The sequence below is a fragment of the Mytilus edulis genome, chromosome 4, assembly GCF_963676685.1.
Source record: "Mytilus edulis chromosome 4, xbMytEdul2.2, whole genome shotgun sequence".
Classification (NCBI taxonomy): Eukaryota; Metazoa; Mollusca; class Bivalvia; order Mytilida; family Mytilidae; genus Mytilus; species Mytilus edulis.
The window spans coordinates 97,086,746-97,110,288 of NC_092347.1; the positions used below are offsets into that span (position 1 = coordinate 97,086,746).

General features: G+C 31.7%; 1 protein-coding gene across 1 annotated transcript; it reads right to left on the reverse strand.

Moving 5' to 3' along the window:
* Positions 1 to 314: 314 nt before the first annotated feature.
* On the reverse strand, positions 315 to 23,342 carry LOC139521166 (neuropeptide FF receptor 2-like). Its single transcript, XM_071314474.1, has 2 exons — positions 23,239 to 23,342; positions 315 to 2,326 (listed from the first exon to the last, which is right to left on the reverse strand). Exon 2 carries the CDS (start codon positions 2,242 to 2,244, stop codon positions 1,171 to 1,173), a length of 1,074 nt encoding a protein of 357 aa, XP_071170575.1. The 5' UTR covers positions 2,245 to 2,326; positions 23,239 to 23,342; the 3' UTR covers positions 315 to 1,170.
* Between the last annotated feature and the right edge of the window lie 201 nt (positions 23,343 to 23,543).

Sequence of the window (23,543 nt, forward strand, 5' to 3'; positions counted from 1 at the left end):
ACCGAATTAGACTATTTACCGGATTTGTTATCACATAAGCAACACGACGGGTGCCACATGTGGAGCAGGATCTGCTTACCCTTCCGGAGCACCTGAGATCACCCCTAGTTTTTGGTGGGGTTCGTGTTGTTTATTCTTTAGTTTTCTATGTTGCGTCATGTGTACTATTGTTTTTCTGTTTGTCTTTTTCATTTTTAGCCATGGCGTTGTCAGTTTGTTTTAGATTTATGAGTTTGACTGTCCCTTTGGTATCTTTATTCCCTCTTTTAAACTTTTAAACTTCTTGATTGTTAGATGAAATAGCATAGAAAAAATTGCCATTTTGGTCTCGTTTTAATAACTTAATAATATTAATGATATTACAATATAAGCATAACGACATTTACAAAAATATATTTTGCTACAAAATTGTCGTATTAGAATTTGGTGACACGAGTAAAAAAATCTTGTAGGTTTTGCTGTTGCTTATTATATAATCAAAGCCCATTTGTTTATATGCATTATTAGATGAAACTTTATCTCTTATTTGTTTATAACTTTCCCGTTGTGTCTCTTCTGCGTTAAAGTGACAAAACTATATCAATTATTTATTGAAAAATTCAATTAACATTATATCGCAAAGATTGATTTTTATATATAATTTTTTGAAAAATATAAGGAGCCTGGTAATAATTCTTAACATTACTTTTCCTGCAATAGCAAATGTCTATATTTCTTCTTTTCTTGTTACAATTTTCCCTATCGATTCAAAATTTGATTCCTTTGTCCATCATATTTGGATCATGGAGGGAATATTATATTCCAATGACGAAAATAAACTTCAAAGGTAATGAACACAATAGTTGTATTCTACATTAAACGCAATAAATAATTCAGTTGTCTGCTGAGAAACGTACAATAAGGACTGCGTTTTATTAATATGTTCACCACCATTTTTTTGTGTATTTGTACTGATTGCTATAATTAAGGTGTACTGTTTACATATATTGGAAGAAGCATTGTTTTGTAAATCGGAATTCAAGGCACATCGTACACATATATATTGACCCAATTAGAACCAGTTGACAGTTGGTTAGCAAATTAATATGCGCATTCACCGTTTCATTGTAAACTTTTTCTGCTTTAAATATGGATTGAAATTGATTATCATACGCTTTAGATAGAACCAGCCTAGTCAAATAGGTCCGCGGGATCTCTTCCAGAAGAATTGCCGTTTTTATCTGTACTTGAATTAACCCGAAAGCGACCATCTCCTAAACAACATACTGATAGCAAAAGGAATCTTGCTCTTCTTCGGAAACTCTTATACATGGCAGAATAAACGAATACGTTAGAAAAGCTGTTGCAATTTGCCAACCACATTGTAGCAAATCGGACATTGGACGGAATATCATTGATATTTGTTAAACTCATTAGAATAACCTGAATAACGTATGGTCCCCACGATATGAAATAAACAACGGTGGCAATAGTTAACAATTTGACTGCTCTCATTTCGCCCTGTCCTGAACGTCTGCTTGTTCTCCAAATTGCTACCATTCTTCTAGAGAATATAACTTTTCTTGTAACTTTGAAATTTGTGTATATGATTATACATGCTGAAATTATAGGAATATATAATGCTGTAATCACGCAGAACCATTTATATTCCCAATATAGACCACAAATCATTTCATCCTTACTATACTGGTAATATATAAAGTTAGATTTGGTCGGCAAAGGCGCAAAAAATGTAACAACTGCTATGAACCATAGTAATATTATAGTGGAGACAACCTTTGATGGAGTTAGTAAACATCTAGATTTCAATGGCCGAACGATTGCAAAGTAACGGTCTATACTTATTAAGGACAAACTCCATATGGATATTGTAACTGAAGTACCATGGATAATACCAGCAATCTGGCACCAGACGTCTCCATACGGCCAGGAACCAGTAAAAGCAGGTATGATACAAGGGAAACAGGAAATTAATCCAACTAACAAATCACTTATGCTAAGATTTAATATACAGATGCGGGTTATTCGTGGAAGCTGCACTGTTTTCTGAATAACTAGAATGTTTATAATGTTGCTGAAAATTATAGAACATGATATCATAAGAACTAAACAAGATTTAATGTACGCTCCTTTTTCTGTTAGTGTATTTATCGGAGAAACTGTGCCATTTGAGATGACCAAAGAATATACGGTGAAGTTTTTATTATTGTGGCATCCTGTGAAATCGTTGCAATTATACTCCATTTAATATGATGTCATAATCTGATCGTCTAATCGAGTCTATCTATCACATGTATTGTCTTCTTTTATGGGCCAGTTAAGAAATCTGAAATTGAAAAAATAAACTTCTACAAACTTGTGCTTTGATAACAAAAAATAAACGCTGATGACATTTATGGAATGTTGTGAATTCTATACTTAATTTTTTCAATAATTATCTTAACTAAAAGCAGAATGATATACAGCGTAATATACGACATATACTTTTGAAACAGGACAATGTCTGTTGTGTTTTCGATATATTATTTAGTAATACGATATATACAAAGGAGTAGGTCCAGTAAGACCCCTCTTTTGCCTCAAAATATAGCAGTTTAATAAAAATGTTAAAATGTAAACTTTTAGTTATTCATTGGAAAGTAGAATGCTTCTGCTACATGAATATGGGCTGTTTTTAAAGTGCACATATATCGGGTACTAGCATAATTAAGTCATGCTAAATTACTGAAATCTTCACAATTTAGGATTTTTGTTAAATTTTAGACGGTCTTAAATGAAAGTGGCCGCATTTGTGTTAACTCTTAATATTGAAATATAAGTTGTATTTGATGATTATACATAACATATATAAAGTTTGAGGGTGAATACGGAAACCATCTAAAAAGTTACATTTTTTGGCTTATTTGATAGATATTTCATACTTAATTGGTTAAATATTTCTCAGTCATGTCCTGTGTTTGAATTTGTTTGTTAGCTTTTTGGTCATGAATGTTTGTCTCTAATATTTAATTAACTGTGTATTTGTATTCAGATATCGCAGATCAAATTTATTCGTTCATTGTTTAATCATACGTTTTTTGATTGAGTTAAGTCTGCCAATTGATATTTTATCGTATGTTTTTCTTTGTTGTGATGTTATGCTATTGTTTCAGAAAAAGGGAGAAGGTTTGGATCCATTAAAACGTTTAATCCCGCTGCAAATGTTTGCACCTGTCCTAAGTCAGGAATCTGATGTACAGTAGTTGTCGTTTGTTTATGTAATATATACGTGTTTCTCGTTTCTCGTTTTGTTTATATAGATTAGACCGTTGTTTTTCCCGTTTGAATGGTTTTACACTTGTAATTTTGGGGCCCTTTATAGCTTGTTGTTCGGTGTAAGCCAAGGCTCCGTGTTGAAGGCCGTACTTTAACCTATAATGGTTTACTTTTTAAATTGTTATTTGTATGGAGAGTTGTCTCATTGGCACTCACACCACATCTTCCTATATCCAATTAAGCTTGAATCGGAGCGTTTTTAATGAAATAAATCAGTTGAAATCTTTCACATGAACCAATAGAATAAACTGAAATAGACACTTAAGTGTTTGAAAAGTGTTCAAAATCTTTCGTAAGATGAATCTGAAATTTGAGGCTAAAATCGGCCCTGACCGGACCTACTCCTTTGAGCAGGGAAACCGAATGCTTTATACAATTTTAAATAAAGGTAACAGAAGTATACCGCAGATCAAAATTAAATAAAAAAATAACGAACTCCAAAGATTATTCAAAACGAAAAGCTCTTTATAAAATGGCAAAATCAAAAGCTCAAAACATAAAACGAAAGGAAAACAACTGTCATAGACTGTTTATATCTAGAAATTGACTATGAGGGTCGGTGGAAAACCAAACTTTACGACGAAAAAGAGGATTTCGACTTTCCAATTGGGAAGCTGAAATCATCACTTCGTAATTTGTACGGACGCCATCACGATTTGGTTCACTGTTACGGATTATCTGTTATATAGATGATATCGGATATGTTCCTGATGTCGTAACTACAATCCCGTTTCCTTTTCACGAATGTGACCTACCGAATTAGAATATTTACCTTAATTTGTGACATTTTTACCGATTGTGTCTGTTTGTTTTGTTCACGCATCGTTATCAATATTATTACATTTGACGCTACTGTCGTACAAGTGAGAGGTTTAGTGATGTAAAACCAGGTTTAATCCACAATTTTCTCTATATGAAAACGCCTGTACCAAGTCAGGGATATGACAGTTGTTGTCCATTCGTTTTTATGTGTTTTGTCATTTGATTTTGCCCCGTGATTGGGGACTTTCCGATTGAATTTTCCTCGGAGTTCAGTATTTTTGTGATTTTACTTTTTACACATCGTTGTCAATATAATGGAATTTGACGCGACTGTCATACAAGTGAGAGATTTAACTAGCCATAAAACCGGGTTTGATCCACCATTTTCTACATAAGAAACGGCTAATCGGTTTTAGTTTGTTACCCCGATTTTGTTTTTTGTCCATGGATTTATGAGTTTTGAACAGCGGTAAACTACTGTGGCCTTTTTTTTTTTTTTTTATCTATACCAAGTTAGGAATATGACAGTTATTATCCATTCGTTAGATGTGTTTGAGTTTTTTAATTTAGACATTAGATTAGGAACTTTTCTTTTTGAATTTTCCACGGAGTTCAGTATTTTTGTGATTTTACTTTTTACACTAAGAAGTTTTTCTTAAAATCCTCTCAAATGTTGCCATAATATCAATGAACTATTTCTTTTGAAAGTTTGATAAATGATTCGAGGATATAAGCCAAAATCAGCTGTGATATTATGAATAAGGTTTCTAGGCTACCAAATTATATTATCTATTCAAATATTGATATAATAGTTTTCTAAATATATATACATGTGCATCGTTATAATAGCAAAGATCTAAGCTATTTCTGATGTATCCTTCCTTTGATTCCTTCCATATTATCCAGTCTATAATATTATATAATAGCTATGACGCAGAAAGAACAGGAAGCAAAAACAGTTTTATCTTAACGTATAGAGTTCTTAGTACTTTTGTGTATTTATTGGTTTTTGAAATTTGAAATTCCATTATTCCACATAAGATATAATCATTATAAACAAACAATATAATACAGAGAGGTCCACAGTCATTTGACACCAGTATTATTATACAAGGAAACCGCAATCTTTAAACCCAGGGTTCAAGAATTATGGACAATAAATGGTCTCCCACATGATAAAGGGAAATAGTAGCCTTCAAATGGATTCTCAGTTGTATAAGAATAAAACAAAAAAATGTATTATTTATTTTTATTTGCCCGATATTTACACCAAAAACATTAAACATTGTGTTACATACATTATTGAAGAGGGACGAAAGATACCAAAGGGACAGTCAAACTCATAAATCGAAAATAAACTGCTAAAAATGAAAAAGACAAAAAGTCAAACATATAGTTTATGTATATATTTTACATGCTCATATAGATATTTGAATCAAATATTTTTAGAATATCTTACAGCGATGCCACTGCTGGTGGACGTTTCGTCCCCGAGGGTATCACCAGCCCAGTAGTCAGCACTTCGGTGTTGACATGAATATCAATTATATGGTCATTTTTATAAATTTTCTGTTTACAAAACTTTGAATTTTTCGAAAAACTAAGGATGTTCTTACCCCAGGAGTAGATTACCTTAGCCGTATTTGGCACAACTTTTTGGAATTTTGGATCCTCAAGGCTCTTCAACTTTGTATTTATTTGGCTTTTTAACTATTTTGATCTGAGCGTCACTGATGAGTCTTATGTAGACGAAACGCGCGTCTGGCGTATAAAATTATAATCCTGGTACTTTTATTTTATTTACAGAATTGTAATATGCCACATATTTGTATACTTCATCGAATTGCTATGTTACTCGCTATACAAACACTCATATCCACTTTATTTAAAATCTAGTTGGTAGTTGTCTCATTGGCAATAATACCGACTCTTTAATTTGCATACTTTTTCAAGTACTTGTCAGGTGGTTTGTCTTTAAACCTCACCATGTTTTCTGATTTTTGCAAATGAAAAAAAAAAAAAAAGTATTCCCATTCATAGAGAGCAGACTCGTTTGATATCTAGATTCTGAATTAAAGGAAGAATTATTTGGTATCTGAGAATTTGATATGTGGATTTTGATTAAAAGAAGGCAGATTCATTTGTTATCAGGATTCTGATTCAGAGAAGTAAGAATCATTTTAATCAAGATTCTGTTTCAGAGAAGGCAGAATCATTGTTATCAGGATTCTGATTCAGAGAAGGCATAATCATTGTTATCAGGATTCTGATTCAGAGAAGTGAGAATCATTTTAATCAAGATTCTGTTTCAGAGAAGGCAGAATCATTGTTATCAGGATTCTGATTCGGAGAAGTAAGAATAATTTTAATCAAGATTCTGTTTCAGAGAAGGCAGAATCATTGTTATCAGGATTCTGATTTAGAGAAGGCAGAATCATTGTTATCCGGATTCTGATTCAGAGAAGTGAGAATAATTTTAATCAAGATTTTGTTTCAGAGAAGGCAGAATCATTGTTATCCGGATTCTGATTCAGAGAAGTAAGATTCTAATCAAGATTCTGTTTCAGAGAATGCAGAATCATTTGTTAACAGGATTTTGATTCATAGAAAGCAGACTTGTTTGATATCAGGATTTTGATTCATGTCAAGCCGACCCATTTGATACCAGGATTCTGATTCATGGAAGGCAGACTCATTTAATATCAGGATTCCGATTTAGAAAAGGCAGAATATTTAAAGAAGACAGAAGCATAATATATCTAGATTTTAATTTATAGAAAGCAGAATAATTTGATATCAGGATTCTGATTCAGAGAAGGCAAAATATTTATATCAGGATTCTTCTGATTACGAGACGACATAATAACTTTAAACTTATTTTATAATACACGGACTTGCAATGCATGTATAATAAGTAAATTTTACATAATAATTGATTTTTAAGTAACGTTGTTAGAATTATAATGTCAAAATTTTTCTCATCGTAGAGAGTTGTAAGAAAATTCCAGTAGACTGTTTTCTTATATTTGATGAACTATTTAAAAGAAACTTTTGTTAGAGCAAAAACAATATGAAATGGCAGCCAGAAAAATATGGTATGTAAGATAATATTTAGTAAACGATAGCTTATGTATAGTTAACATGGTTAAAATGGCATGGCATATATCCAAATAGCTGGAAGCTTACCAAAAGATAACTGATGTATCATAATTATCTCTAGGTTTTGGTTAAAATGGTAGAGTTAATATATAAATAGGTGTCTGCTTACCCAAATATGATTTTTTTTTGTAACAGCACCATGACTAATATATAGATAGTTGACAGTTTACCTCAAAATAGCTGATGTATCAGACAAATCTCCGAGCTTTTGTTACAATGCGATGGCTTCTATATCTATAGAAACAGCTTACCTCAAGATGGCACATGTATCATATAAATATCCGGGCTTATGTTACAATCCGATGGCTTCTTTATAAATACTAATAGTAGTTGTCAGTTCATCTCAAGATAGTTGATGTTTTATAAACATCTTTGTGTTTTTTATGCCCCACCTACGATAGAAGAGGGGCATTATGTTTCTGGTATGTGCGTCCGTCCGTCCGTCTGTTCGTCTGTTCGTCTGTTTGTCCGTCCGTTCGTTCGTTTGTCCCGCTTCAGGTTAAAGTTTTTGGTCAAGGTAGTTTTTGATGAAGTTGAAGTCCAATCAACTTGAAACTTAGTATACATGTTCCCTATGATATGATCTTCTAATTTTAATACCAAATTAGAGTTTTGAACCCAATGTTATGGTCTACTGAACATAGAAAATGATAGTGCAAGTTTTGGGTTAAATTTTTTGGTCAAGGTAGTTTTGGATGCAGGTGAAGTCCAATCAACTTGAAACTTAGTATACATGTTCCCTATGATATGATCTTTCTAATTTAAATGCCAAATTATAGTTTTTACACCAATTTCATGGTCCACCTAACATAGAAAATGACAGTGTGAGTGGGGCATTTGTGTACTATGAACACATTCTTGTTTTAAATGTTATAGGAAATATATAAATAGGTGACCGCTTACCCCAATTTAGCTCAGCATCGTATATATCTCTGGGTTTTGTTACCATATCATGGCTTCTATATAAATAGTTGTCATCGTAACTCACGATATCCGATTTATCAAAGACATTCTAATATTTTGCCAAAATGGCATGGCATATATATTTAAATGTATGAGTGCACTGTATGCCTTCCTGCAATTGAATAATTATTTATCCTCATTATATTTTTCTCTCACCCACACAGCTCATATTTGCAATACAGTATACAACTGTGTCGTGAGCAGCTGTTCTGTTATTATAACATAATCGCCAATATCGTCACGAGGTTCAACATCAAATTAAGAAATTCCTTATATTATTGTCAATAATATACCAGTTATTGTAAAATATTTGATAAGGACACAAATAGAAAATAAACATTGTCAAATATATGGTCAATTAATGATTCTCAACAATTTTAATATTGATTAAACAAAACATCAATATCTCATTCCTATAAAATAATTACAACAGAAGAACATCGTATGAGCTATTGTTTGGGTCATATGAACAACTTTAAGACATATGCGCATTTTATTTTCAGGTTTATTCTCGTATAACCTACATCTCCTTTTAATCATATTCATTCACCCGCAGTAGAGCCTTTTCTACTGCGCGTGCAAAATAAAATCTTACTAACTAGATTGGAAATTTAAATTTAAAATACTTACAACCAAGTTTCCCAAATTTAATAGGCTCTTGAAGTAGGTTTTACCTCCATCATGTGAATAAAATGTTAAGACTTTAATCAGAGGAAAGTTTATCTCATTAATGAACTAAAGATTTTTTTTAAATTTCTATCAGAACACATCTTCAACTGACATAACTAATAAAAGTATAGTTTTAACTGACAAAATAAATAAAGCGAACTAAACGAGCCTAAGGTATTTGAGCATTAATCTTAAAAGCACATGGGACAACTATCTATTGACACATAGTGATTAAAATATCAAACATTCCATGTTTATTAGAAGAGCTGAGGGGTTTAGGTCATGGAAACAACTCAAAGACAAAAATGATTTTGAAGATTTAAAAAAATATAGAAATTAAAAAGAAACATCAATACTTCAAATACTGTATCTGAATCTGGAATTAAACTTCATCAGGAAAGCTAAAGCCGAATATTTGAAAGCCACCGAAACAGAGGAAACATGACAACTTGTACTAGAGAGGTGGTTGATTTATAATCAGGTATCTGAAAACTAACATATTTCTTTGAAACTCGATACATTTTCAGGCAAAAAATACCGATACATGATAACGTTTCATTTATTAATAGATGAGTCAATAGAACAGCAGTAACTCATAATGCCATTAGATACGATCGAAAGAAAAAACTTCAGATCCCCGCTTCATCTAGCATGATATGGTATATGTGTGCGCGCGTGTGTTTGTGTGAATATTGGAGACTAATAAGTAAGTTTAATAAACCATAAGCTACACAACAACAGTATGATATTCCAAACCTCTGATTTTAGTCGGCACCATGAGTTTATACCCGATTATCATCGAGAATTTTTTTTTGAAATCTTGTGAATCAAATATAATTTGCTATCTTGTATCCGTGAACTATATTCAGATTGTATTTCTGCTTTAACATCTTAGGTAAGTTTAATGTATACTGAACGCCTTCCTCTCCATAAACGTCTTAAATCAATGACGGCAATCCTCTCGCACACCTGCCTCATTCAGTTCTTTGTGATTTTTTAAACTGCTAAGCATTGCTTTTTTAGTTTTAAAATATTAAATAAAAAAATAAAAAAAAACTGTTAATACAAGTAAATAAAGGCAACAGTAGTATACCGCTGTTCAAAATTCAATAATCGATGGAGACAAAAAGAAATCCTGGATACAAACTAAAACCGAGGGAAACGCATTTTACTAAAAAAAAAGACGTGCAAAAGGAAAAACAATGTCAAATTTGTTCTGTTAAGAAACAATCTTGGGAATAATGTATGGGTCTGATAACTCGAATAGGGTATGTTAATTGAATTTTACCCCTTGTATGGATCACAACCTTTGTCTCAAAGTTTTCAATTTGTTTTTAATTAATAATAAAAACAATACATTTTTTTTAGTTTAGTATGTTGTTTACAATTGGGCATGCTGTAAATGACAAATCACAACTTTTTATCAAAATAATTTCAGAGACAGATAAATAGAGTACAATAAATAAACTTTGTCTGGAAGATTGAGGCAGTCGCTTGATTTAAGCCTTGTCTCAAAGATTTCCTTTTCTTTTTAAGGGGGTTCGCGGGTCTAAATCACATTTTTTATTTGATATAGGATTTAGCTATATTTTTATACTTAGTAGAAAAACATTTTAAAAAATGGGGTCACCGTTCATTTACCCTCATAATCTGCCTTCGAAAGAAGCATACATTTTTGTTAATGTCCTTTTTTTCTGTTGAACTAATTAGGAGAAAAAGTGGTAATAACGAAATTAGAAAAGAACAAAATTACAAAAGTCGCTTAAATTTTACAATTATTTAGTTGATGTATAGCTTATTCAAAAACAACAATAAAAAATATAGGTCACCGATAAGTTAAAAAAGATATTTCAATTTTAATGCCAAAGGGAGATAATTTGGAGCTTTTTCACTGATATCTACATTTCAAAAGTCACCTGGGGCCAACACGAATTGATTTTTTGGAATGATTTTTATACCATATGATAAAGTACCAACTACTAAAGGTAATTAATAAAATTTGTAATAAAAAATAAATGTTTATTTTTTTTCTGAAAATCTTATACCCGCGAGCCTCCTTAATTAATGAAAACAATACATTTTCCGTCAGTTTAATAATGTTGTTTACAATTGGGCATGATTTAAATGGCATATCACAACTTTTTATATAAATAATTTTAGAGACAGATAAATAGAATACACTAAATAAACTTTTTGTTTCAATTATTTTATAAACAGATTAATAGAATACACTAAACAAACTCTTGTTTTAGGAAAAATGTCTTTTAATTGATTCAAATACATTACAAATGCTGTACTTCCCTATAAAAAAAGGTATGTATTACCGTCGGGAAGATTGATGCAGTCGTTTGTTTAAACATCACGCAGAAGGGTTTCTCCAGGATGTTTGTCAAATAATTTAACCTGCAAGTTATTTACTGAAAGATCGTGCAGCCTTTCAGTTGTTTTGAATGCAATATTATTTTACGTTTAAACAAAAGCATTGATACAAGTAAATAGCAAATTTCGTGGGAACATTTTACAAAGTGAGAGGTTTAGCGCTATAAAACCAGGTTTTATCCACCATATTCTACATTTGAAAATGCCTGTACCAATTCAGGAATATGACAGTTGTTGTCCATTCGTTTTTTATTTGTTTTGTCATTTGATTTTGTCATGCGACGAGGGACTTTCCGATTTGATTTTCGTATTTTTGAGTATTTTTGTGATTTTACTTTTTACTTGTTCTGGTTTTAGTATATACTGAATTTTCTTTATATTCCTGATATCTTTGATAAAAAAGGAATAACAAATATAAAACTTTTAAGTCTGTACGCCAGACGCGCGTTTCGTCTACAAAAATCTTCTAAGTGACGCTTGGATAAATGAAGTGAATAAAAACTGATCAAGTTGAAGAGCATTGAGGACCAAAGATTCCGAAAGGTTTTGACAAATACAGCCAATGTACTAGTAATCTATTCCAGTGGTGGATAGTCTTCCTTTTCGAACAATTTAAAGTATTGTTAGAAGTTAACTTATAGATATGAATATATGAATGATATTTCAAGCTAAAGGTTGACTGCTAGGTAGGTGAATTTGTTTTTTTATTCGTCATTGGTTGTTTGAGTTCACCGCAGTACAAAAAGAGATCCTCACTGATTGTAAAGTTTATGTAATATTTATTTGTCTTTTCGTTCGAACCTATTATATCTAAATATTACATCGTTGACTTTCAAATATTTATGATCATAGTTTTTCAAAGTGTTACAAGGCTAATAATTTGATACACCAGACGAAATTTTTGTCTACATGCGACTCACCAGTGACGTTAGGTACAAAATAGTTAGAAAGCCAAACAAGTATAAATTTGAAGAGCATTGATAAAGGTCATTTACATGAGCATTTCTGAATAAGCAAACACTAGAAGAAACATCCACGAAAGGACTAAAAGATAAACTGTAATTGTGTTCAGTCAAGGTTAAGGAATTTGATTTTTTTTATTTGAGCTGGACATTAATTTTAAATTTATTTGTCTATATTGTGAATTTATATTTTTAAAATTCTCGTTTCATATTTCACTTTTGTCGGCCCCCAGAATGTCGGAAAATACGCGAAGTACAAACATTCCGCTATGGTAATGTTGTTACCATAACGCTTTACTCTGTGACGTTATATTGTAGCTACCACGACGATTAAACGTATAGAAAACACAACGCATGATTTATTAAGATTCTTCAACAGAGCATTGAAGACCCAAATTTCCGAATGGTTTTGTCAAATACAGCTTACGTTGTTTTTTCCTGGGTCCATCAAAATAATTCAAAGTTTTATATACAGTTAATTTACAAGTATGAACATATCAATGCTAATGCTAATTGAAATGAAATGAAATACTGACTTCTGGGCTAGTGATACCGTCTTGGAGAAACCTCTTCCAGCAGATAAACCAACCCATTGGGGCAAACCCATAGTTTCTCGCTACATTGAAGACCCACTAGTGGCCTTCGGCTGTTGTCTGCTCTATGGTCGGGTTGTTGTTGCTTTGACACATTCCCCATTTCCTTTCTCAATTTTATCATCATAGATACTAGGATTACATATTTTGTTCGCTAGACCCGATTTTTAGGTACTTCCTTTGACTTGCCTAAGTAAAATAATTGAATCATATCAGCATCTTTGTACGATATATCATTGGACGATATATCTTTTAATCACCATGTTTAGGTTGTCGTTGGAAGGCTTTAACCAAACATACAAGACAAATAAAAATGCATTGTTACAATATTTGACAGAATAATGTGTTATGGGCATCTGATAAATATTATTTGACCGAAGTTTTGGTGGGGTATCTTAGTCATGTCATTGTTTTGAGTTTCAATAACCCTTTTGTATCCTTCGCCTTTCTTGTATAAGAAAAATCTAAAAACAAAAATGATGGTTTGCACAATGTTGACTGCTGTACCCCTATTTTTGACACGTTTAACTATTATGTTTATTCAAGTTTTGCATTTTGTTTAAATTAATTATCAGTATTTAGTTCTGATATAATCTTAAATCAATCCTAATTCTATCTCACTTTGAGAGTTTTTCATATGTGACGTCATGCTGTTTCTAAATTTCATAAATTCAAATGTGGCATAACGTTTGTACCTTTTCGCCATCGTATGTGACGTCACATTTTTGTAATTACGTTGACGCCTGGACTGATTCGGGTGTGTCTATTCTGTGTTAAACTTTAATAGCATTATGTATTCGGGTTTAGTTTTCTGTAATTAGTTAATACTTCAGTTTCATTATGTATATCTCTTTCATATTCATTTGTTAAAATTTACTATTTGCAATTGCATGAATTGTTCTATATAATAAAAATATAAGGATGTTCTTATCCCGGGCATAAAAACAATGCCGTATTTGGCAAAACCTTTTCAACTTTTGATCTTCAGTGCTGTACAACTTTGTACCTTTTTAACTTTCGATCTTTTATATCTGGGCGTTATGTATTCGGGTTTAGTTTTCTGTAATTAGTTAATACTTCAGTTTCTTTATGTATATCTCTTTCATATTCATTTGATAAAATTTACTGTTTGCAATAGCATGAATTGTTCCATATAAGAATGTTTTATCCCGGGCATAAAAACAATGCCGTATTTGGCGAAACCTTTTCAACTTTTTATCTCCAGTGCTGTACAACTTTGTACTTTTTTCACTTTCGATCTTTTATATCTGGGCGTCACTTGTAAGTCCTGTGTGGACAAAGCGCGTTTTTGGCGTATTGAATTTTAAACCTGATGCTTTTTGTTATCTATTAATCATGTTTTTCTTTGTCTAATATGTTCTCCTATTTATATGTATTGTAGTCCTGTAATATTATGTTGTCATTTCAATGTTATATTTAACTTTGCCATTAAAGTGCGAGGTTTGGCATGCCACAAAACCAGGTTCAACCCACCACTTTTATTCCCCTTTAAAAGTGTCCTGTACCAAGTCAGGAAGATGGCCATTGTTATATTATTGTTCGTTTCTGTGTGTGTTGCATTTTAACGTTGAGTCGTTTGTGTTTTCTCTTATTTTTGAGATATTGAGATCAGACGTGGCACGGTACTTGTCTGTCTCAAATTCATGTATTTGGTTTTCTTGTTATATTTGTTATTCTCGTGGTGTTTTGTCTGATGCTTGGTCCGTTTCTGTGTGTGTTGCGTTTCGGTGTTGTGTCGTTGTTCTCCTCTTATATTTAATGCGTTTCCCTCGGTTTTAGTTTGTTACCCCGATTTTGTTTTTTGTCCCTGGATTTATTAGTTTTGAACAGCGGTATACTACTGTTGCCTTTATTTAGTTTCTTTTGTGCAAATTTGGAAAACTAACTAATATAAGAACAGTATTCTCGATTCAACCCCAAGTATGACTTTTAAAGATATGAGTAGGGCACTGTTCCTATCAACAACTCTCCATTCAAGTCGCAATTTATAAAAGTAAACAATTGGTCGCTATCATTCAGTTGGCGTCTTTACTTTATTTTAAGATTTAGTTCAAGATTTATTTCAAGATTCGAGTCCTTAATGATTTGTTCAAACAACAGAGAACCTATTAAAATAAAAATTATGAGCTATAACCCTTTCTGTGTTTCCTATCGGAAACCCGTTGTTGCTATCAATCAAGCATCCAGTTAAAATCATTACAGACGACAATGATACACTCAATTAACATGATTCACCCTAGTCAACATTATAGGCCAAGTTCGGATGGATATCTAGAGTAGATTGAATTGACATGGTCATATATAACACCTGTTATGATTGGATAAAGCTTTTCCGCCATTAACACTCGAGGAACCCTGGTTGTGGCAGGGTTCCTAGAGATCGACTCGATATCCCGGATGTTATGACGTCAATCCAATCAAATTTGAATGTAAACATATTCAGAGTAGGGGCCTTGTACTTCCGGTAATCTAGAGACCTTACTCTTCAAATTATTTCCCGTTCATATGGAACTTTAGTCAGAACTCTAGTTCCATCCGAACTTGGCCAACCAAAATTATCATGTAATAGTCGGAAGTGAAGGAAAGTGTTTTATATTTTCATATTAAGGTGTGTGTATACAAAAGTCAGGAACATTAATGAAAATCGTTTTCTTTTCCAAGAATAACATTTTAAAGATTAATATGCTGTCTTTAAAATAAAAACACAATATGCTGTCTTTAAAATAAAATACAATTTCCATAGCACTTAATCGTCCGAGTCTAGACAGGCAATGAATAAATTTCACAGACTACATCAAACATCTGTCATGTACATAAGATACAACAATGTTAAGACATAGATTAAGCCGTGACAACTATTAACGCGCTTCCTGACTTCGGTCAGGCATAGGAATATATAACGGTGGTGCATTGACAGGCAGTTCCGCTAGAAACTTATTTAATATTTAGATTTTTCTTACTAGTTTTAGTTTGATATAAAGTGTAGACAAAGGAATCTCAACTAGTGCCTGATAAAAAAATGTTTTTACAGAACTATATATATATATATTATATATATATAGTTCTGTAAAAACATATATATATATATATTATATATATACAACTCGTCTAAACATCAACCCAACAATGTTAGATCTGTAAATTTGCTTTCGCAATTTTTGGTACTTCCGTCGCCGGGATTCGAACCCATGCTACTGTGATATCGTGACACCAAATCGCCTGCACTGCAGCCGTCCCGTTAGACCACACGACCACCTGGGCTCTTAAAAATAGAGCTTTCGCTGGCCGTGTGTTACCTTTCCACGTCTGTTTTAATCTAGCGGCGAACTGCAGTACATAATATATAAGACATGAAGATGTTAAATATCTTGTCTTAAATTTAGCACAACAATATTAGATCAGCAAATTTGCTCTCACAATTATTTTATTTTTCTCAAGGTGATTCGAACACCTAGATCTGAGACATAGTGGGAACAACCCCTGCGCTTTGTCCAGCACCTTAGATATTTCAACTATCTAGACTATAAAATATAACTTTTGGTATATCTTGCTAATCGGCTGTTTTATGTTTGTCGTAAAGGATGATCATTTGACTTACCTGTTATAAATATGCCATGTAAAGTATTTACAGTTGGTAAGACTGCATATGGCTTGAAAAAAAATGAAGTTTTTTTTCAACGTAAACGACAACCATTATTAAATGCTATTTATAGAAATTCATCCAGTTGAACTATTGATAATTGATTTCAATTATATGATAACATAGAGACAATTATTAATCAAATCGTATTTCATCTTCAAAGAACAGTAGCTTGGATACTCCCATCGATTAAGTTGTCCCGTTCCACTTACTACGGCCGCTGTTCCTCTTAGTCAATAAAAATAAGCACCCAGTTGTAATAAAATCAACGGTACCAATTTTGTTGCACCAGATGCGCATTTCGACAATACATGTCTCTTCAGTGATGCTCGTGGCCAAAATATTTGAAATCCAAAGCATATATAAAAGATGAAGAGCTATAATCCAAAAGGTCCAAAAAGTATTACCAAATTCGTGAAAGGAAATTGTAAATTGCAAATAGTGATATTATAAAGACAGAGAGGATGACAATATAAAAGCTACTACAAATCAAACATTTCCACGGTCCTCCGTCAATACTCATTAAATAACAAAGCTTATAATTTAGTACGACAAACACGTGTTTTGTCTACATTCGACTCATCAGTGTATCTCAAATGTATGACACGGGTAATCCATTAGATACCAATATTACCATAATAGCGTCCGTTAAACTTTAATTTCCGGAAAACTTATTATCTTTCAATCCATTAGAAGGTTAATTTTCTTCTTTTAATGTGGAAAAATCAAAAGCTGCACATGCGGTTATAACTTGACGTTATATTGACTGACTAATTTGAGAGTATAGTTCTAACTCCTACTGTAAGATATCTCATAGCTTTCAGTTGGTACGATGATTAACGTTAACCCTACGAAGTTATAATTTGGTGAATTGTCATAACATAAATATGTCACAGATGACCAAATAAAGTTGGCTCAAACCAGTCCTTATGTCTTCTATTGTTTGATCATCGAATACAAAATGTAAAATACCAAAAAATACTGAACTCCAAGAAAATTCAAATCAGAAAGTTCATCATCAAATTACAAAACCAAAAGCTCAAACACATCAAATAACATGATAACAACTGTAATATTCCTCACTTGGAACAGGCACCTTCTTATGTAGAAAATTGTGGATCAAACCTTGTCCAACAACTAGCCAAACCTCTCACCTGTACGACAACCGCAAAATGCCCATTCAATTGAACAACACGAGGGTGCTACTAGAGGAGCATGACATGCTTACTCATTCATATTAATAAAGGCGATCACCTGTTTTTAATGGAGTTTGATTTGCTAGTCTTCGGTTTTTTTTATTTGGGGTTTGCAGATTGTTTTGCCAGAGTGAAATTACAGATCATCAGTTGAGTACAGATTCAGTAGAAGTGAAGTAAATGCTCATCACTGGCTACCTTCAAATCTCTTTGGAGTTTGGTATTTTAGTTATTTACTTTTTACACTATGAATTCAAATTTTCAATTTTTGAAAATGCTATATAATAAAAATTTCTTGGAAATATTATATATGACCAGTTTTCTGCGTTTTTGATTTTGTTTCTACGCATATTCATTAGCTTTCGACTACCGATATATAAATCAGCATGCATTCAAATAAAACAAAACCAATATCATAATGTTTACATAGACAGCGAGTCCATGCTGGTTAATTTGTTCTTATAAGTTGTATTTAATCAAAACAACCAATATTGTCAAAAATAAATATGAATTTAGGGGTTTTATTATCATATGAAGAGAATAATGCAGAAAGAGACGTTGTAATCAAAAACGCTTCAAATAACATTTTTATTAAATCAACATTATGAGGAAAATTTAATTGTGATTCTGACCTCTAAATGTATCCACATGGGACATTCCTTTAGTATAATTCAATAATAAATGTTGAATTGTTTTTACTGCTCAGTATTTAAGATTTTTCGGCCATTTCAATATAATACATAAAACGTTGTCGAACTGTTTGATCATGTTATACTATTGTGTATTGTCCGTAACACGTATATGCACCTTGTATTGTCATTAAATAAAGGCAACCGTAGTATAACGCTGTTCAAACTCATAAATCCATGGACAAAAAACAAAATCGGGGTAACAAACTAAAACTGAGGGAAACGCATTAAATATAAGAGGAGAACAACGAAACAACACTACAATGTAACACACACAGAAACGAACCAAGCATCAGACAAAATCCCACGAGAAAAACAAATATAACATCAAAACCAAATACATGAATTTGGCCATATTCCTGACTTGGTACAGGACATTTTTAAAGAAAAAAATGGCGGGTTGAACCTGGTTTTGTGGCATGCCAAACCTCCCCTTTTATCGCCATGTGAAATATAACATTAAAAGGACAACTCAACACCACAGGACTACAATATAAATAAATTAGAGAATACAATTGACAAAGAAACACACGAACAACAGCCAACAAAAGGCAACAAGTTGAAATTTTTAATACGTCAGCAGTGCATTTTATCCACACAAGATCCACCAGTGACGCCCAGATACAAAAGTTTGAAAGCCGAAACAAGCACAAAGTCGAACAGCATCAAGGACCAAAAGATCAAAAAGGTTGTGCCAAAAACGGCCAGGGTTTTCTGTTAGTTATCAGAACATTCTTATTATTTAGAATAATTTATACTTTTGCAAACAGTAAATCTATAAAATTACTAAACAAAAGCTGTACATGATAGAACTGAAATATTAACTAATTACAGTAAACAACTGAAATACATTACATAACCAGACATTTGCAACACAAAATGTAGACACATCCGAACAAGCCCAAACCCCAACGCCAAGTGACGTCATATTTGAAATTGTAAAAAATGACAAAAAAATGATGACGTCATTTGTATTTGTAAAACAGATCATCAAAAAAATGAAAAATTACGTCATTTGAATGAATAAGATAGAATTAGGATTGATTTAAGATTATATTTGAAAATACTGATATTGCATTTAATAGCAATGCACATTTTAATATTTATTATTAGCAAACTAAGGTAGCAATTAACTATAATATAAAGCTATGTCCGGTTTGTTTTGAATCTGACTTCAAACGTAAAATATCGTACTGATTACGTTGAATAAAATGAAATCTAATAAATGAATCTAATAAAAAGAGCTGGTAATCAATTACACTGTACATTTAGACATTCGTGCTTGCGTTTGTGATTGAACAGGTTCATCAATTGACAGAAAAATAGATTTAAAGTTTTGAGCTTTCAGAATACACAAAATAATGCTTACAAAATTAAAATGAAAGTTTAGATTTCTACGAAATATATCCGTCGCTAATTTTGCAAAAATGAAAATATCGCAAAGAATTAGGAATACAGCCGAACTTAATCTTCTTGTTCGCACTGTTCTATTTGATTACGTTATACATGTCTGCATATGTACGGTACATTTTTACAAGAAATATTAGGTATATCCATTTGTAAATAATACCTGTGTGGGTTGTTCTATATCATAAAAAGTGAGAAAAAAAACCCAAAGTAAACAAAAAACTAACTCCGGGGGGAAATCCAATCGCGAAATCATAAAGCTCAAACACACAAAACGAATGGATATTCCTCACTTGGTACAGGCATTTTCTTATTTAGAAATACATATATTTAAGCTACATGTTGATATACTATTATAAAAAATGAAATATGAGTCAAGAGATATACGTTGTAATGAATCAGAACAAGAGAGTAGGTTTGTTTTAATAACAAACTTTTACTTCGTTGTAAATATAATGAAATATGATGTGACTGTCATTTAAGTGAGAGGTTTAACTAGGTAAAAAACAGGTTTAAAGGTTTAATCCACCATATTTTACATAAAAAAAATGCATGTACCAAGTCAGAAATATAACAGTTGTTATCCATTCGTTTGGTGTGTTTAAGCTTTTGATTTTGCCATTTAATTAGGGACTTTCCTTTTTGAATTTTCCTTTGGGCGATCATGAATGTTGTCTATATTTATCTTTCTGTGTTGTTTTGTTATAAAACCATGTTTTTGTTTAAAAAAAAAATGTAACCGTTAAACACAGGATGTGTCATAAAGACTAGAGGGTTGTGCGTTTTTGTTACATTTTTACAGACACATTTTGTTCTGTTTAATGGCCAGAGAAGGTTACTTGTTTCCGTTCAGACATAAAAGATATGTAAAATTATTGAACTCAATTAGCTATTTGTATTTATTTCCTTTAGTTTTGTGATGACAAAAGGAGTCTATGATTGTCATATCTATTAGCCTTTGGTATCACCAAAAAAGATATATTTTCCAAAAATATCAGATATAAAGCATCAACTGACAGTTAATCATTATAAGACAATCAATATAATGATCTTTATATAATGCAAAGATTATAAAGGCCTAAAACTAAAGCGATTACTCCTTTCATCAATGAATGATACTTAATCTTCAAGGGAAATATTGATAATTAATTTATGTAATTAAGCTTATTGAAATAAAAATCAAGAGTATTAGCACTATCACACTCATATGAAAATAATAATAACAAACAAACCGAACTCCAATGTAAATTCAAAAAGGGTAACCCATGGAAACGGATAAAATCAAACTTTTGATTGTATGAATGAACAGAACCGGAATAGAAAAGAACTGCAATATTCCTTTCTAAATAAAAAAAATTTAACGAAGAAAATGGTCAGTTCAACCTGTTTTAATATGTAGCAAAACCTGTCACTTGTATGGGAGATTTTTATAGCTCCGTTATACTGACAAAATTGGGTTAGCAACCCAAACAGACAAAACAGGTTGTGTAAAATATATCACAGACAAACAGGACAGCTGTAGTTGAAGTGTATTTTTCAAAGACGCTTACAAAAATGTTTTGTAGCTTAAACAAAAATCCGAAAACATCCAAACCTTAAATAATCACAATTAAACATATATTTCAAAGCATTTTTGACAGTTCGGACTCGAAATGATATAAATAAAAAATGGAAGTGCATTTGTGTTGGCCTTCAATCCAGAAGGTTTTATCGACCACCGAAATAGATGTCATTATGCAGGATTAATAAAAAAAACCCGGGACTATAAGTGAAAGAAGTACTCGTAGACATTGTTACATAGGTTTTTTTAAGACGTATAAGGTTTTATGATTATCAAATGGATAATGTTATTAACCATCGGATACTGTCTTTTGTTCCCGGAAAACAAAAACATATTTCTATAAAAAGACGACAAATATACCTAATCATATTGGCTATGAATTACTTATATATCTTTAATCATGTCTAGACAAATAATTCTTTAACTGTCCAAACATCTATGAAGGGCCATGATCGGCACTCTATGAAAATACTAAAACTTCAGCAAAAACTGACACACATGTTAAAAACCGCAAAGAAAATATTGATTAATAATAAAAGCGAAAACAACACAATGAAATGTAATTACAAACTTTGAAAAACGAGGCCCACATTGAACACATATAGTTTGCTTTTCAACTTCGTAATTATATTATTATAGGTTTAGAGATTTCAGTAGTCTTTACTATTGCACTGACAATAGATACCATCAATACAGTCATTTTCTGTTAATTATTTTTCATAGAATAGTAACATCACTGTAAACTGAATATATTTTCTAGCCCAGTAATAGATAGCTTTAGTCAACTTTTAATGGAAAATCTGATGTCCATGTTCTTCAACTTCGTAATTAATTTTGATTTGCGGCACTTGGCATTTCTTTTAGACAATACATTCAAGTTAAAACAAATCACACCTGCTCTTTCGCAAAAAGATTTTTACAGTGTAGTGTACTACTAGTGGGACAAATAATATCAAAAGTATAGAAACTTCTACCAGCTCTAACTCAAAATATTGACAATTCTGTGTTAAGGGGTCTAACATTCAGTTTGACAGCTTCAGACGCACTAAAATTTGACCTTTTTGAACTGGACCAAATTACTACTTAACATAAAGATTCAGCACTCAAATTTTTTGACATGTAATTTCATCCCCCTACTTTATATTTCATGCATTAATTATCAAGAAATTAATAGGAAAAGTGCATCAAAAAAATATTGTAAGTTATACACTGTTCACACTAGGGACTATATCTGTATCTGAAAATCAAAGGACGATAACTGTGTCCTTGTACCACTTATGAGTTATATGTGGGCAAAATTCTAGTATTTTTGATATGTTGAGTTTGTATATTTAAAATGATTTAATCTTGTACTGGCAAACCAATAAAAGAACAATTTATCAGCAAATTTTTCGTGCTTAATTTAGCCTTCTTACCTTTATCTATTTGAGCGCTCCTGTTGAATCTAATGACGACGAAATGCATATCTTGTGTAATAAATTATATATAAAAAAGAATATGTGGTATGATTGCCAATGAGACAACTCTCCACAAGAGACCAAAGTGACACAGATTTTAACAAATATGCCTGGTATCTATGATGAGTTCTTATATCAAATTCAAATTTGATATATAAATGGAACATTAATGATTGTCATCTTTTTATTATGTAAAATAATTATGATAAAAGTAATTTAATAATACAAAAAACGATACTTATGATACTAACCATAATAATAGATAATTAAATTATATAGATGTTATAAGTAATGTGGCTTTCAAATTACCAATTGGAAATGAAGTTATAAAAGAACAGTTTTGGTTGGAAAAAAAATCACAAAAATACTGAACTCCGAGGAAAGTTCAAAACAGAAGGTCCAATACTCAAGTATTGGCTTTTACCTATATTTATTTATAAGGTAACATGCTAGGAACAGTCTTACCTTCATGTATCCCTCATCCTGATGCCAATTGATTTGGAATATGAAAATGCAATAACCACCAAGGGACTACGTTTGCCTTTAATCAGTCGACAGACTTAGTATAGGCTTCCGGAGAAATCCGGAAACTGATAACGTACTTAGTATCAATATTATTTGATTAACACAAAATCTGTGATAATACTTATAAAATGGATTCTATTTGACAAAAACATCTCATAAATCAAACAAAACGCATTTGATAAATGTTAAACAACTTGAAGGTCTCTAGTAACAAAATTATTTAAGGAATGACTGTAATATTTTTT